This window comes from Oncorhynchus masou, chromosome 7, assembly GCF_036934945.1.
Source record: "Oncorhynchus masou masou isolate Uvic2021 chromosome 7, UVic_Omas_1.1, whole genome shotgun sequence".
Taxonomy (NCBI): domain Eukaryota; kingdom Metazoa; phylum Chordata; class Actinopteri; order Salmoniformes; family Salmonidae; genus Oncorhynchus; species Oncorhynchus masou.
In genome coordinates, this window is record NC_088218.1 from 19,721,635 (window position 1) to 19,735,801 (window position 14,167).

At 42.7% G+C, this 14,167-nt stretch overlaps 1 protein-coding gene across 1 annotated transcript in view; it reads left to right on the forward strand.

The window, feature by feature from the left end:
• The first annotated feature begins 610 nt into the window (after positions 1 to 610).
• LOC135543472 (potassium voltage-gated channel subfamily H member 7-like) overlaps positions 611 to 14,167 on the forward strand; it is a 78,396-nt gene continuing 64,839 nt past the window's right edge. The window contains exons 1-2 of the mRNA XM_064970754.1: positions 611 to 974; positions 1,684 to 1,914. Coding sequence (XP_064826826.1) covers positions 899 to 974; positions 1,684 to 1,914 — 307 coding nt within the window. The 5' untranslated portion in view covers positions 611 to 898. The remainder of the gene's footprint in view (positions 975 to 1,683; positions 1,915 to 14,167) is intronic.

Consider the following 14,167-nt stretch of genomic DNA (forward strand, 5'->3'; position numbering starts at 1 on the left):
TGCCGCCTGGCTATTGTATTGTTTTCTCAGTGGACCAGATGAGGTTGTGCAGAGATTCTGAGACAGATGTTTTAAGAGGGAGCTTCTAAAAAGGAGTTTTGTTACAACTTCAGCACCATGGACAGGGAACTACATCTACAACGTTTTCCCCCTCTTTGTAACTTGATAGAATCATTAGTGTCGAAGCCTGTGTTTCAAAGAATCATTAGTGCTTGTAGCCTGTTTCCATTGATTCATTTGTGGAACTGTATATTTCTCTTTATCTGATAAACAACTACAGTATGTCTAAAATGCATGCAGTCATCGTATGCATTATATGCATTGGCAATTACAGGCATGCCACAGTCAACGTGAGACATAAACCCACGTGTTTTCCATGGGTCAATGTAAAAATAGACGATACAGCTTTATTGCCCTGGCATCACCCATAGCTTCATTTCAATGCATGGATATATGATTTCCTCCACAGCCGCCTTGATCGCGAGGTGCACGAGCTGAGCGCTGCCTGAGCGGGGTAACGTCACTGTCGGTGGCACCGCGGGCATCAGTCCATTCTCCACAACAGCAGCAGTAGCAGCGAGCGCAACGCAATAGAGCGGCGGCAGGGTCCCTCACATGATCATTTTGAAATGTTGGAGAAACTACGCTGTACAACAACATTTTACTCCAGAGTCAATGCTGTCGAAGTGCACTTTGAAGGCGTCAAAATGCGCCCTAGCCGGACCATATTTTTGTTGAAGTAAGGAAAGGTCGGAAGAGGGGGAGATTTCCTAAGGATGAGTATAGACAACGGGGAGACATTCAGGCTTTAGCGGTTGGAGCCACGAGAACTTGAGTCTCAGGAGAAAGGTGCGTTCCTACTTGGACAGCGGAATCTTTCTTATTTTTTTGAATAATCATGCCTGTTCGGAGAGGTCATGTTGCGCCACAAAACACCTTTTTGGGGATAATTATAAAGAAATTTGAGGGACAAAGTGAGTATTATCTTTGTGTTTTCACAATAATGTATCTTTAAATTCATAATATTCATAATGGTAGGAACATGTATTTTCCTTGCTTGCACACGTACAAAATAAATGAAGTTAATATTTTTGATCTGACAATTGGTACTTCGAAAACATTTTTTTAAACAATCAGTAAGAGTAGAGCTAATATTGTTGCGCTTGTGATACTTTAGAAGTGGGAGAGTTGAGGGTAAAATAATTTAAATATGGGATATCATTGAGCATTATCTAAGGCACTTCGAAGTAGCAACCACTAATGTTTCTCCACAAGATTACATGGCAATAAGTAGTATCCAAATAACATACATATAACCTTTTTCAAATACTCCCACATTTGAAATGGTTATGGTCAGGTGGTTATGTGTGCCAGTTATTCAATGTGGATCTCTCTGTTTTATAGTATGGCTTTGGCATGAACATTAATCAAGAGGAATGAAGCACACAGCTCCATTAACAAATACTGAAGCAATGCACCCTTAGCCATGATAGGACTGAAAGAGAAATGTTTAATGGATCATCTGTATATTTTTGAGTGATTTATAATACAGTGAATATTTTATTCTGTATATAAAGCATCATGCAGAGTGGTATTATATCACATACCTCTGATGCTACCATGAATGTGTTAACCTACCCATTCTTTCCCACTATGATCGCACACCCTTCTATACCTTCACAGATAAGAAATTCATTATAGCCAATGCCCGGGTTCAGAACTGCGCCATCATCTACTGCAACGATGGCTTCTGTGAGATGACCGGCTTCTCGCGGGCGGACGTGATGCAGAGGCCGTGCACCTGTGACTTCCTCCACGGAGAGTTCACCAACAGGCATGCCATTGCCCAGGTAGCCCAGGCTCTGATGGGGTCTGAGGAGCGCAAGGTGGAGATCACCTACCACCGCAAGGATGGTGAGTACGGACCACAGAGTCCTCACCACTGGGCTTGTTGCTCATGCTTTTCTGTTTATATGACCAAATTGAAGCAGAATATGGGTCAGTGAGAGGTGACAGAATAATGCAGGAGAGACAGGAAATGGAATGGGCTTGGCTTGACAAGGGACTTTTCTGAAGTAAACCCGTCAGTAGGTCATTTGTGTTGAACAAAAACACTGTGTATGTTTGACATTTATTGCCACTCGGATAGAGGGGGTTTCTGTCTAGAGCTTTTGAAGTAGAAAAACTCCGTATCTATTTGTGAAGACAATTGCATCTCCATACACTTGAATAGGAAATTGAATATTGCTCAAACCTAGAAACAAAAATAAATTGGTCAAATCCATTGCCTCTTGGCTAAATACATAAAAAGGTGACATATAAATGAATGAGTTGAGTAGTTTAAGCCGCCTCTGATTTTTCCATGGAGATTATGAGTTGGCATGACAGCTGCTATTGTTTTGATGGGTCACATGCTTAGCGAGTGGCAGAGTGAAAGTTGAAACCACCTCTCCCATATCCAATAACCAGGGTCACCCAGGGTGCATGCGGATGCCCTCTAACAATGATATTCCTTTCTATCCAGATGACTAAGCTTGTAGCGGTTGCGTCATGGTCAAGGTGTATGTAATCACTGGCCTGGCTGACATTTCCACCTACAAGGGCTGAACGGTTTCATAAGAGCTGGTTGAAGCCGGGTTAAAGTTGGTGACTGGTCATGAAACATGGGTTGCTGTGTGCTGACACGACATTTACACCTTGTTAAAGAAATCCTTGGGAGAACCTTGCATGTGGATAGGGGGATGTGGACAGGTAGGGTGGAGGACCGTACTGGAGAGATGGATGACAGAGGTATAAAGGTGAAGAAAGAGAGGACGACGTTGAGGGAACTAGGGACTTGTACTGTTACTAAGCCAGGACATAGTCTGGGGGTCTGATAAAGTCATCTATGTATAGAGGTGTGGATGAACACATGGGTTGCGATGTGGCCATGGCAATAAACACCTCATTACCTCAAACTCATATCAGTGCTCCAAAGCCTCCGAATGGACCAACTCTGCAGTGTGTTTTTTTCCAACATAGGAGAGGCATCACAGGCATCGATCGCTTAATGAGGACACAAATACCTTCATGTTGCATTGATCTTCAAACCTGCCGTGTTGGGAGAATGAATCAATACTGTCTGTCCTGCTATCTTTCACTGGCCAGGCCAGCCCCTAGAGATGGGATGAAGGGATGAAAAGAAAGATTGGAGGGGTAGAGAAAGAGGGGTCCTAATTATCGTTGCTGGAGCTGTAAGGCTCTAATTACCTCAGTGTCTAAACTTCCTGACTCCGTATGTTGCGTTCCAAAGGGCACACTTTTCCCTGAATAGTGCACTCCTTTTGACCAGGACCCATAGGGCTGTGGTGAAAAGTAGTACACAAGTAGGGAATATGGTGCTATTTGGGACTCAGGCAATGAGCCGTCTAGGGAGGGACCTTTCATAACACAGACAGGATTTTCACCTCCTTATGACAATTGATTTAATCATAGGCGTTGCATTATAAAATACTCATATTGTGGGTTTAAGTGTGTTAAAACGACATGACTGGTATGCACATCAGGGGCATAGGCATGGTTGGGCCTGGGTGGAAATCCGATTTCTCTCTGATATTGTGTTGCAGAGAGAGATGTGATTGTGGTGTGGGTGATTGGTCATTTGGTTGGATTCTCCCATGGACCACTTGGAGCCTATCGGCCAATCTCCTCCAATTTAGAGTAATCCCCTAGTCTCCGTCCTTTACAAACTGTGAAGGATTTTCTTGCCTCAGCAGAATTTTGTCAGGCAGATTAATCTATTATGGGTTGACTATTATCTTGTCCTTTCGGGGAACCTTTGGTGTTCCTTTTCTAGCTTGGTTCTGCTATAAAGTTACAACACAAAGTCCTCCTCGAACCGTTTCCTGTGCTTACATCAGACATTGGGCATTGCGTAGTCCTTTAGTAAGTGAGGTATGCCTCTCGCTCGGAACTGCTGTGCATTCAAGGAACCAAAATGGCTGCTTACCTCGCGTCCTACAACATAGAGGTGCCGAGTGTGATGCAATGTTGCAATGATCTTAACGCCATCTGTATTCTACTACCAACCTCGACTTCTTTCAAATGTACAATCAAAAGTGGTACATTTCAGTTGGCACATTCCAGTTGGCTATTTCAGTTGTCTTTCAGTTCACTGCTGTCTCTTTGCGTGTCCTGAATACTACAACAACAGAAACACTTAAGGCCATGCAGGTGGCTTGTTCTTTTGGAGACGGAACAAGACAATCTTATTGTAATCACTATACATCATGTAGTGTGTGCGTGCGTGCTTGTGTGTGTGGTGACATCATTCGTTCCAATTCGGTCCCTTTTTTAAAAATGTAATCAAGAGGAAACCAGAGCTTGATGCCTCTGTGCTGTGATGGGATCCATTTACAGTCTTCACATTCATCCGTGTTTCAGATTGGTCTGATGAACGCTCACAGTAGAGTTCTCTTCTGTTCTCCTTCTCTGTCTCTCACTCTGCCGAAGTAGTGTAATGACCGTCGTGAAATTCTGTCACACAACAACATCCTGTTTTACAAATGCTTCATCTAAACCTATCCTATTACACGCAGACTATTCTATTGAATCGAATGCCAGTTCAGTTGAATGAAGTCGGTGTTCTGTGTGTGTGTGTGGTCTGTGTGGAGGCACCACTATAATACATCATTTCTCAATTTGAATTTCTCACCGTATTCATATATTCAAATGGAATAATCAAACAGCCTTAACCTCCATTACACAGAGCAGACTGTGGGGATTGGCTGAGTAGAGAAACTCATACATGCTGTGTGGCCAATCACCATCTCTCATGCATAAACATCATGGGCTGCATCCCAAATTACTCCTTATTCCTCATTTAGTGCACTGCTTTTGACGAGGGCCCATAGGGTTTATTGGGGCCATATTTTTATTGCGTGCTGGGCAGGTCACGAGGGTAACACACATGAGGGTAAGTCAACATTCTAGACCAGAGGGTCAGACATGCCCAAACACAAACACATTAGGTAAACAGAGAGGGAGAGGACAGATGAGTTGGTGACTGTAGAATTTCAGGGTTTTGCATAGCTGATTCAACACACCCTCTTACTTGTACTCTCTCTGTCTCTCTCACCATGCTCTCTCTCTCTCTCTGTCTCCCTCTCTGTCTGTTTCTCTCTCACCATGCTCTATCTATCTGTCTGTCTGTCTCCCTCTCTGTCTGTTTCTCTCTCACCATGCTCTCTCTGTCTGTCTGTCTGTCTGTCTGTCTGTCTGTCTGTCTGTCTGTCTGTCTGTCTGTCTGTCTGTCTGTCTGTCTGTCTGTCTGTCTGTCTGTCTCCCTCTGTCTGTTTCTCTCTCACCATGCTCTCTCTGTCTGTCTGTCTGTCTGTCTGTCTGTCTGTCTGTCTGTCTGTCTGTCTGTCTGTCTGTCTGTCTGTCTGTCTGTCTGTCTGTCTGTCTGTCTGTCTGTCTGCCTGCCTGCCTGTCTGTCTGTCTGTCTGTCTGTCTGTCTGTCTGTCTGTCTCTCTCTCTCTCTCTCTCTCTCTCACCATGCTCATGATCTCTCTCACCATGCTCTCTCTGCTCTCTCGCTCTCTCTGTAGAATTTCAGGGTTTTGCACACCTGATCCAACACACACTCTCACTTATTCTCTCTCTCTCTCTCTCTCTCTCTCTCTCTCTCTCTCTCTCTCTCTCTCTCTCTCTCTCTCTCTCTCTCTCTCTCTCCTGTGATGGCACACTGTGGTATTTCACCCAGTAGATACAGTGTATGGGAGTTAATCAAAATTAGGTTTGTTTTCGCTCTCTATCTCTCTCTGTTGCGCTGTCTGTCTAGATACGTAGGTGCCACAATAATGACTCATTCCAATCAGTGGCATTTTAAAAACAAAACATTACATTGACTACCCCATGAAACATAGTATTTCTGGATTTCTGAGTAAACTGCCATTAGTCTCATCCCTCACACTTGAGAAATATAACTCTGTGCCTCTCTGTGTGTGTGTGTGTGTGTGTGTGTGTGTGTGTGTGTGTGTGTGTGTGTGTGTGTGTTGCCGTGCATGTGTGTGTTGCCGTGCGCGCATGTGTGTGTGCGCACGTGCGTGTGTGTGTTGCCGTGCGCGTATGCGTGCATGCGCGCGTGTGTGTGTTCGTGCGCGCTCGTGTGTATGTGCATATTTTTATGTCCAATCTGTTTAGTTATTGTCTTTCTTCAGTTTTGTTAGGTACTTATAATATAAGTGAGACAATACTTTGCATTCATTGGCTACATTAAAGTCCCTATCATTCACTCTGGGTTTCCGCATAGGCATTGAACACATCTAACTAGCATGAAGCGAAGCCCTCTGTCACCATTGGAATGACAAAGCACCAACCTGCAGTAGTATGCAAAGTGATGATATGTGCATAAAGCCATCTATTGAACTGAATGACTTTCGAGAGCAGAGAGTGGGATGTCATTTTTATGTGGATTTGCTGTGCAAACAAGATAATCTCTCTGCAGTATGGCCTGTAGTCAAATCTGCTATATCAGGTTCCACAGTCTCACGGAATCAGGACAGAAGACTGGGGTAATGTCACCAACAGTGCATATGCTACTGAGGCAAAAGAGATTGAAAGAGAAAGAAAGAGGGGGAAGAAAGAGGAGGAAGAAAGATGGACAGAGAAGGAGAAAGGGAGGGAGAAGGAGAGAGATGGAGAAAGGAAAGAGGGAGGGAGGGATCAAAATAGAGAGGGAGATAGGGAGTAAGCGATACAGTGAGTGGGAGGGAGGAGAAATCAGGTGCTGGATATTTCCATCACGGGGACACCCTCTTGAATTTAATTCAAGCTCATCTGAGCAGCCTGTCTCAATTATAGATGAGCCTGGCACCAGCTATCTGTCTGTCTCTCTCTCTCGCTCTCACTCTCTCTCGCTCTCTCTTTGTCTGTCTCTCCCTTTCTTTTCCCCATCTTTCTCTCGCTCTCTGTTTCTCTCTCTCCCCCTCTCTTTTCCCCATCTTTCTCTGTCTCTCCCATCTCTGCCTCACTCTCTAGCTTTCTCTCCCACTCTCTGCCCCACCCCCCTCCCACGAGTCCAGCCAAGTCCTGGAGGTATCCTCTTCTACTGCAGTGTGTTCACAGTGGGACTCAGCCTCACTTTAGTACAGTATATGCCTCACTTTAGTACAGTATATGCGTATAGATGACAACAGGGCCCCGCTGCAACTCTAAGGGTAATGGATACACTACATGACCAAAAGTATGTGTACACCTGCGTGTCAAACATCTCATTCCAAAATCATGGGCATTAGTATGGAGTTGGTCTTGACAAATAATTTCTGTATGGAGCTCACTTTGTGCACGGGCGTATTGTCATGCTTGAAACAGGAAAGGGCCTTTGTCAAACTGTTGCCACAAAGTTGGAAGCACAGAATCTAGAATGTCATTGTATGCTGTAGCGTTAAGATTTGTCTTCACTGGAACTAAGGGGCCTAACCCAAACCATGAAAAACAGCCCCATACCATTATTCATCATCCACCAAACTTTACAGTTGACATATATCCATTTGGTCAGGTAGCGTTCTCCTGGCATCCACCAAACCCAGATTTGTCTGTCAGACTACCAGATGGGGAAGCGTGATTCATCACTCCAGAGTACGCGTTTCCACTGCTCCAGAGTCCAATACTGACAAGCTTTACACCACTCCAGCCGACGCTTGGCATTGCACATGGTGAAGCTCCCCACAAACAATTATTGTGCTGACTTTGCTTCCAGAGGCAGTTTAGAACTCAGTAGTGAGTGTTGCAACCAAGGACAGATGATTTTTACACGCTGTGCGCTTAAGCACTCGGTGGTCCTGTTCTGTGTGCTTGTGTGGCCTACCACTTTGCGGCTGAGCCGTTGTTGCTCCTCGACGTTTCCACTTCACAATAATAGCACTTACAGTTTACTGAGGTAGCTGTAGCAGGGCAGAAATTTGATGAACTGACTTTTTGGAAAGGTGACATCCCATGATGGTGCCACGTTGAAAGTCACTGAGCTCTTCAGTAAGGCCATTCGACTGCCAATGTTTGTCTATGGAGATTGCATGGCGGTGTCCTCAATTTTATACACCTGTCAGCAACGGGTGTGGCTGAAATAGCCAAATCCACTAATTTGAAGGGGTGTCAACATACTTTTGTATATATTGCATACAATATGACAAGGATAAATAGCTGTGTTGTTGTGGATAGGTTTTCATTGTGCACCAGTTCGATTTGCACTACTGTCAAAGTTTATGACATCCTAGCCTGTTGGTAGGTGTGTCGGAGAGATGGCAGCTTGCATGTTGAAGCAATAAGCAAACTCTTGCATTGGTTGGTTATGTATAACAATACATTGTGTGAAACAGAACAAATATAAGCACTCCCTACATTGGGTGTAAAATGAAACAGTAAAATCATTTATTTCAGGCTACTTCATTTGGTAAACATTTTCCACTGCGTCTTCGCATGACCATTTGGAAATCAGTTTCAGTTCACAATGAACTCCTCTCTTGCCTATTGTGCCCCTCCCCCTACTCATGTACCCCTAAAACAGAGATTGTTTTAGTCACAGAGTTACCGCATAGTGTTGTCATAGCAACAGATGGAGGATGGAACCAGCCGACATGTATTATCTTGTTCTCTTCTCTAATCTATCATGGCATGTCTCCACCAGCACCTGAAGCACTGGAGCTCACTGTAGCCATGACGATTGTCAATTCCATTCTCATGAGATGGGCAGATTGCTGAGTCGTGCTGTTTGTGCAGTTCAAGGGATTATGAGATGTTCAATGAGATGTTTTGTCAAAGGAAGTTCATTCTGTTAATTGTCATTAGTGCCCTAGTTGTGATACTGGATATGCCTAAGACTTAGCCATAGGGTAGCCTACATACTGTAGGGCCATGCCCATATAAGACACTATATACAGATGTAGGATCTTAATTTGCAGGAAGCAGGAAAATAATCCAGCTGCAACGTGAAATGTGAATTATTATGTGGATTCTAATTAATGGAAATTTTTGTAGGGGTTGATACATTTTTTTTGTTTTCAAAGTGGAAATGACAAACTTTAAATGTCTTTTTTAACCAAAACTATACTAGAAGAACGCTATCCTGCAACAGGGTGATCAAATTAAGATCTTACATCTGTAGACACTCCTATATTTTATCTCCACACATGTCACCCGTGGGGAACCATGGGTATCTGACCTGATGCAGAACTCTACCCTAGGGGATGCCATGCCTGGTTGAGTATGGATGAATGTAGAGCAGGGTGTTCAGGCTTTGAAAACACCTGAATCAACGAATGAGATCCCTTGTTGATTTGTTGTATTTGTAAAATAGGTGTGTTACTTCTGAACAGGAACAAAATCTATGTATTTCTTTGACTGACTGACTGACTGACTGACTGACTGATTAACTGACTGACTGACTGACTTGATGGCATTACAACAGCATCCAAACAGCAAACAAAGTAGCCAACCAGGCAGGTGGTATTCTTCATCCTTCCCTCTCCTAATCTCTCTTCCCTCCCTCCCCCCTCTTTTCTCTCCTCCTATTTTCCCTCCATCCTCTCCCCATATGGCTACAGTCCTAGAGGCTACCTTATCCAGATCCTCGCAGTGCACCAGATCCCTGCAAAACAACATCCAGCCCAGCTAGCTACCGTCAAAGAAGATCAGCCAAACAACATATTGGCAGGGATAAGAAACATATTTGATAGGTTATACACTCTCCATTTCGATATATATATTCTACAAATCAATATTTCCAAATGAGCTTAGATATCTCCTCTTAGGGTTGTCAGTGCAACACATATAGGCGTAGGTGTACACTTTATTGATACAATTGTGATTCTGTGGCCATTATTATCTGGCGTAATGGACTTTCACCCCTGATCCCTTCACTTGTATCATTCATGGATTTACATGTGTGAACAGTCTATCTGTGAATGAACAGCCTATCTGTGAATGAACAGTCTATCTGTGAATGAACAGTCATTCACGATTTCATTTGCTACTGCTGGTGACTGTTGATTGTGTTGGTCCAATCATTGTTGTTTGTGTATTGTGTATTCAATGAGGCTGATACTTCTACAGTTCCTTGATAAATTGATGGGATCCTTTGATGGGTTTCAAGTTTTCGAGAGATTTATTAAATTAAAGTGAGAGTAATCACAAAATCACAAAATGTTTCTTGAGATTGTTTGATATAAAAGTTATTTTCAATGCATTTAAAGATTGAAGATAGTGGATGAGTCTGAGCTAGTTCTGGTTACTCCCTCTCTCTTTCCGTTCACTCCTATTTAGGGCTCCATAGCTACCGGTAATTTACCAAAGTTACCGGAATCTTCAGTAATTTTGGTAATTAGCAGAAAATATATGGCAATCTATCGTAACGTTGGTAATTTATACTTGAGAATGTATTCATATAGTATTCATTTGTTATATCTGTGTCCATATTGTCCATGATTTTCCAGTAGACAGACCATATGGTTCAAGAGAAAATAGACTCAAAATGAAAAACCTTTATTGAACTAGGCAAGTCAGTTAAGAACAAATTCTTATTTACAGTGAAGGAAAAAGACCTCCTGTGGGGACAGGGGCTGGAATTACAAATAAAAATGGCCTTCGGGGCAGAGTTGCAAAGAAAAAGCCATATCTCAGACTGGCCAATAAAAAGAAAAGATTAAGATGGGCAAAAGAACACAAACACTGGACAGAGGAACTCTGCCAAGAAGGCCAGTATCCCGGAGTTGCCTCTTCACTGTTGACGTTGAGACTGGTGTTTTATGGGTACTATTTAATGAAGCTGCCAATTGAGGACTGGTTCTCAAACTAGACACTCTAATGTACTTGTCCTCTTGCTCAGTTGTGAACTGGGACCACCCACCCCTCTTTCTATTCTGGTTAAGGCCAGTTTGCGCTGCTCTGTGAAGGGAGTAGTACACAGGGTTGTACAGGATCTTCAGTTTCTTGGCAATTTCTCACATGGAATAGCCTTCATTTCTCAGAACAAGAATAGACTGATGAGTTTCAGAAGAAAGTCCTTGTTTCTGGCCATTTTGAGCCTGTAATCGAACCCACAAATGCTGATACTCTAGATACTCAACTAGTCTAATGGAGGACAGTGTTATTGCTTCTTTAATCAGAAGAACAGTTTTCAACTGTGCTAACATAATTGCAAAAGTGTTTTCTAATGATCAATTAGCCTTTTAAAATGATGAACTATACAAAAATGATTAGCTAACGCAACGTGCCATTGGAACACAGGAGTGATGGTTACTGATAATGGGCCTCTGTACGCCTATCTAGATATTCCATAAAATTCAGCCATTTCCAGCTACAATTGTCATTTACAACAACATTGTCATTTGCAACAACATTAACAATGTCTACACTGTATTTTAATTGACAAAAAATTGCTTTTCTTTCAAAAAACAAGGAAATGTCTAAGTGACCCCAAACTTTTGAACGGTAGTGTATATATCTACGGTAGTGTATATATACAGGTGAAGTCGGAAGTTTACATATACATGTACCTTAGCCAACTACATTTAAACTCAGTGTTACGTGGGACTAGGTGGGTGAAGAAGGAATCGGGCGCAGAGAGTTCCACTGGGAAAAGGTGCTCTTTAATATGGCACAAAAATAAACAAGCCCAAAATACAGGGTGCGGACAGTAAATGTGACTACCCAAAACACAGGGTGCCAAGTCCAGAAATAGAAACACCTCTATCTAACGCACACATGTAACACAAATACAATCCCACACAAAACAAGGGCGGGTACACATACTTTAAATAAGGAAGCTCATTAAGCACATACAACAGGACACAGGTGAAACTAATAAGACAAAACAAACAGACAACGAAAAAGGGATCGGTGGTGGCTGGTAGGCCGGTGACAACGACCGCCGAGCGCCGCCCGAACAGGCAGGGGAGGCAAATTCGGCGGAAGTTGTGACACCTAGTAACACTTCCCTGTCTTAGGTCAGTTAGGATCACCACTTCATTTTAAGAATGTGAAATGTCAGAATAATAGTAGAGAGAATGATTTATTTCAGCTTTTATTTCTTTCATCACATTCCCAGTAGGTCAGAAGTTTACATGCTTTGTTGTCCTTAAGCCATTTTGCCACAACTTTGGGAGTATGCTTAGGGTCATTGTCCATTTGGAAGACCAATTCGTGACCAAGCTTTAACTTCCTGACTGATGTCTTGAGATGTTGCTTCAATATATCCACATATGTTTCCTCCCTCATGATGCCATCTATTTTGTGAAGTGCACCAGTCCCTCCTGCAGCAAAGCACCCTCAAAACATGATACTGCCACGACCGTGCTTCAAGGTTGGGATGGTGTTCTTCGGCTCACAAGCCCCCCCCTTTTTCCTCCAAACAGAACGATGGTCATTATGGCCAAACAGTTCTATTTTTGTTTCATCAGACCAGAGGACATTTCTCCAAAAAGTACAATCTTCGTCCCCACGTGCAGTTGCAAACCGGCTTTTTTATAGCGGTTTTGGAGCAGTGGCTTCTTCCTTGTTTCAAGTTATGTCGATATAGGACTCGTTTTACTGTGGATATAGACACTTTTGTATCTGTTTCCTCCAGCATCTCCACAAGGTCCTTTGCTGGTTTTCTGGGATTGATTTGCACTTTTCGCACCAACGTACGTTCATCTCTAGGAGGCAGAACACGTCTCCTTCCTGAGTGGTATGATGACTGCGTAGTCCCATGGTGTTTATACTTGTGTACTATTGTTTGTACAGATGAACGTGGTACCTTCAGGCGTTTGGAAATTGCTCTCAAGAATGAACCAGACTTGTGGAGGTCTACAATTGTATTTCTGAGGTCTTGGCTGATTTCTTTTGATTTTCCCATCATTTCAAGCAAAGAGGCACTGAGATTGAAGGTAGGCCTTGAAATACATCTAAAGTTATACCTCCAATTGACTCAAATGATGTCAATTATCCTATCAGAAGCTTCTAAAGCCATGACAACATTGACTGGAATTTTCCAAGCTGTTTAAAGGCACAGTCAACTTAGTGTATGTAAACTTCTGACCCACTGGAATTGTGATACAGTGAATTATGAGTTAAATAATCTGTCTGTAAACAATTGTTGGAAAATGACTTGCACCCATAGTTCTGTCTATTAACCTGAGAGTGGTTACATTTCTCCAGGCCCACCCCTCATTTTTTTACCAAAACAGAGGTGGGGAGTCATTTGGTTATTGTTTCATCTGTGGATTTGCCCTTTAAACAGCTGCATGTTATCAAGATATCAAGGTGTCACCAAAAAAAGGTCAACAACAGACCTAAAGCAAATGCAGCATATGGCATTCATTTTCACATGTAAATAGCACTCAGTAGTGCTCAACGCAGCCCACTACATGTGCGCAGCATTTATTCTTCAACTCAAATCAATAAGCCCAGTCAGTCCTCCATGACAACAAAATACTAAACCGAGTAAGTCTTTGCTAATTAGTCCTTAGTTTTGGAGTTATGCTCAGGTAAAAAACAAATTGGATAATCTATACTGACATATTTCCAAGTCCTATTATTGAAGATCAAGGGGTATAACATTTATTGGAATGACTGGAATTCTAAGACTTTTTTTTAACTGTAAAGATATCATGTTAATCATATTATCATATGTAGTACAGTAGAAAGCGATGGGTTAGAAGAAGCCCTCATAACCAACCCATAAAAGAAAATGTAACATCCATATATGGCCAGCGGTGTAAACAGTAACATTGATTTATCCTGCAATAGATGTGGCTCAATTGGTAACATACACGTGTGTCTTCTTCTGATGCCTCTTAAGGGGAAAGTCATCTAGAAGTAACTGAATGTAATCAGATTACGTTACTGAGTTTGGGTAATCCAAAAGTTACGTTGCTGATTACAATTTTGGACAGGTAACTGTAACGGATTACATTTAGAAGGTAACTTACCCAACCCTGGGCTCGCCTCCCAGGAACTCACCAGTCCATTACTAATGCTAAATGCCAAGCTGGCATCCACACTTTAGCCCAGCCCAAGGACTGCCTTTGACGGAGATTGAATCAGCCAACCCTCCAATGCCATAAGAGAACGCCCCGGGCACCCCGACCTATTTCGTTACTTGATCATTTCTGCCATTCTTCTCAATTAGAGTTGACGCCCAGATTATCAA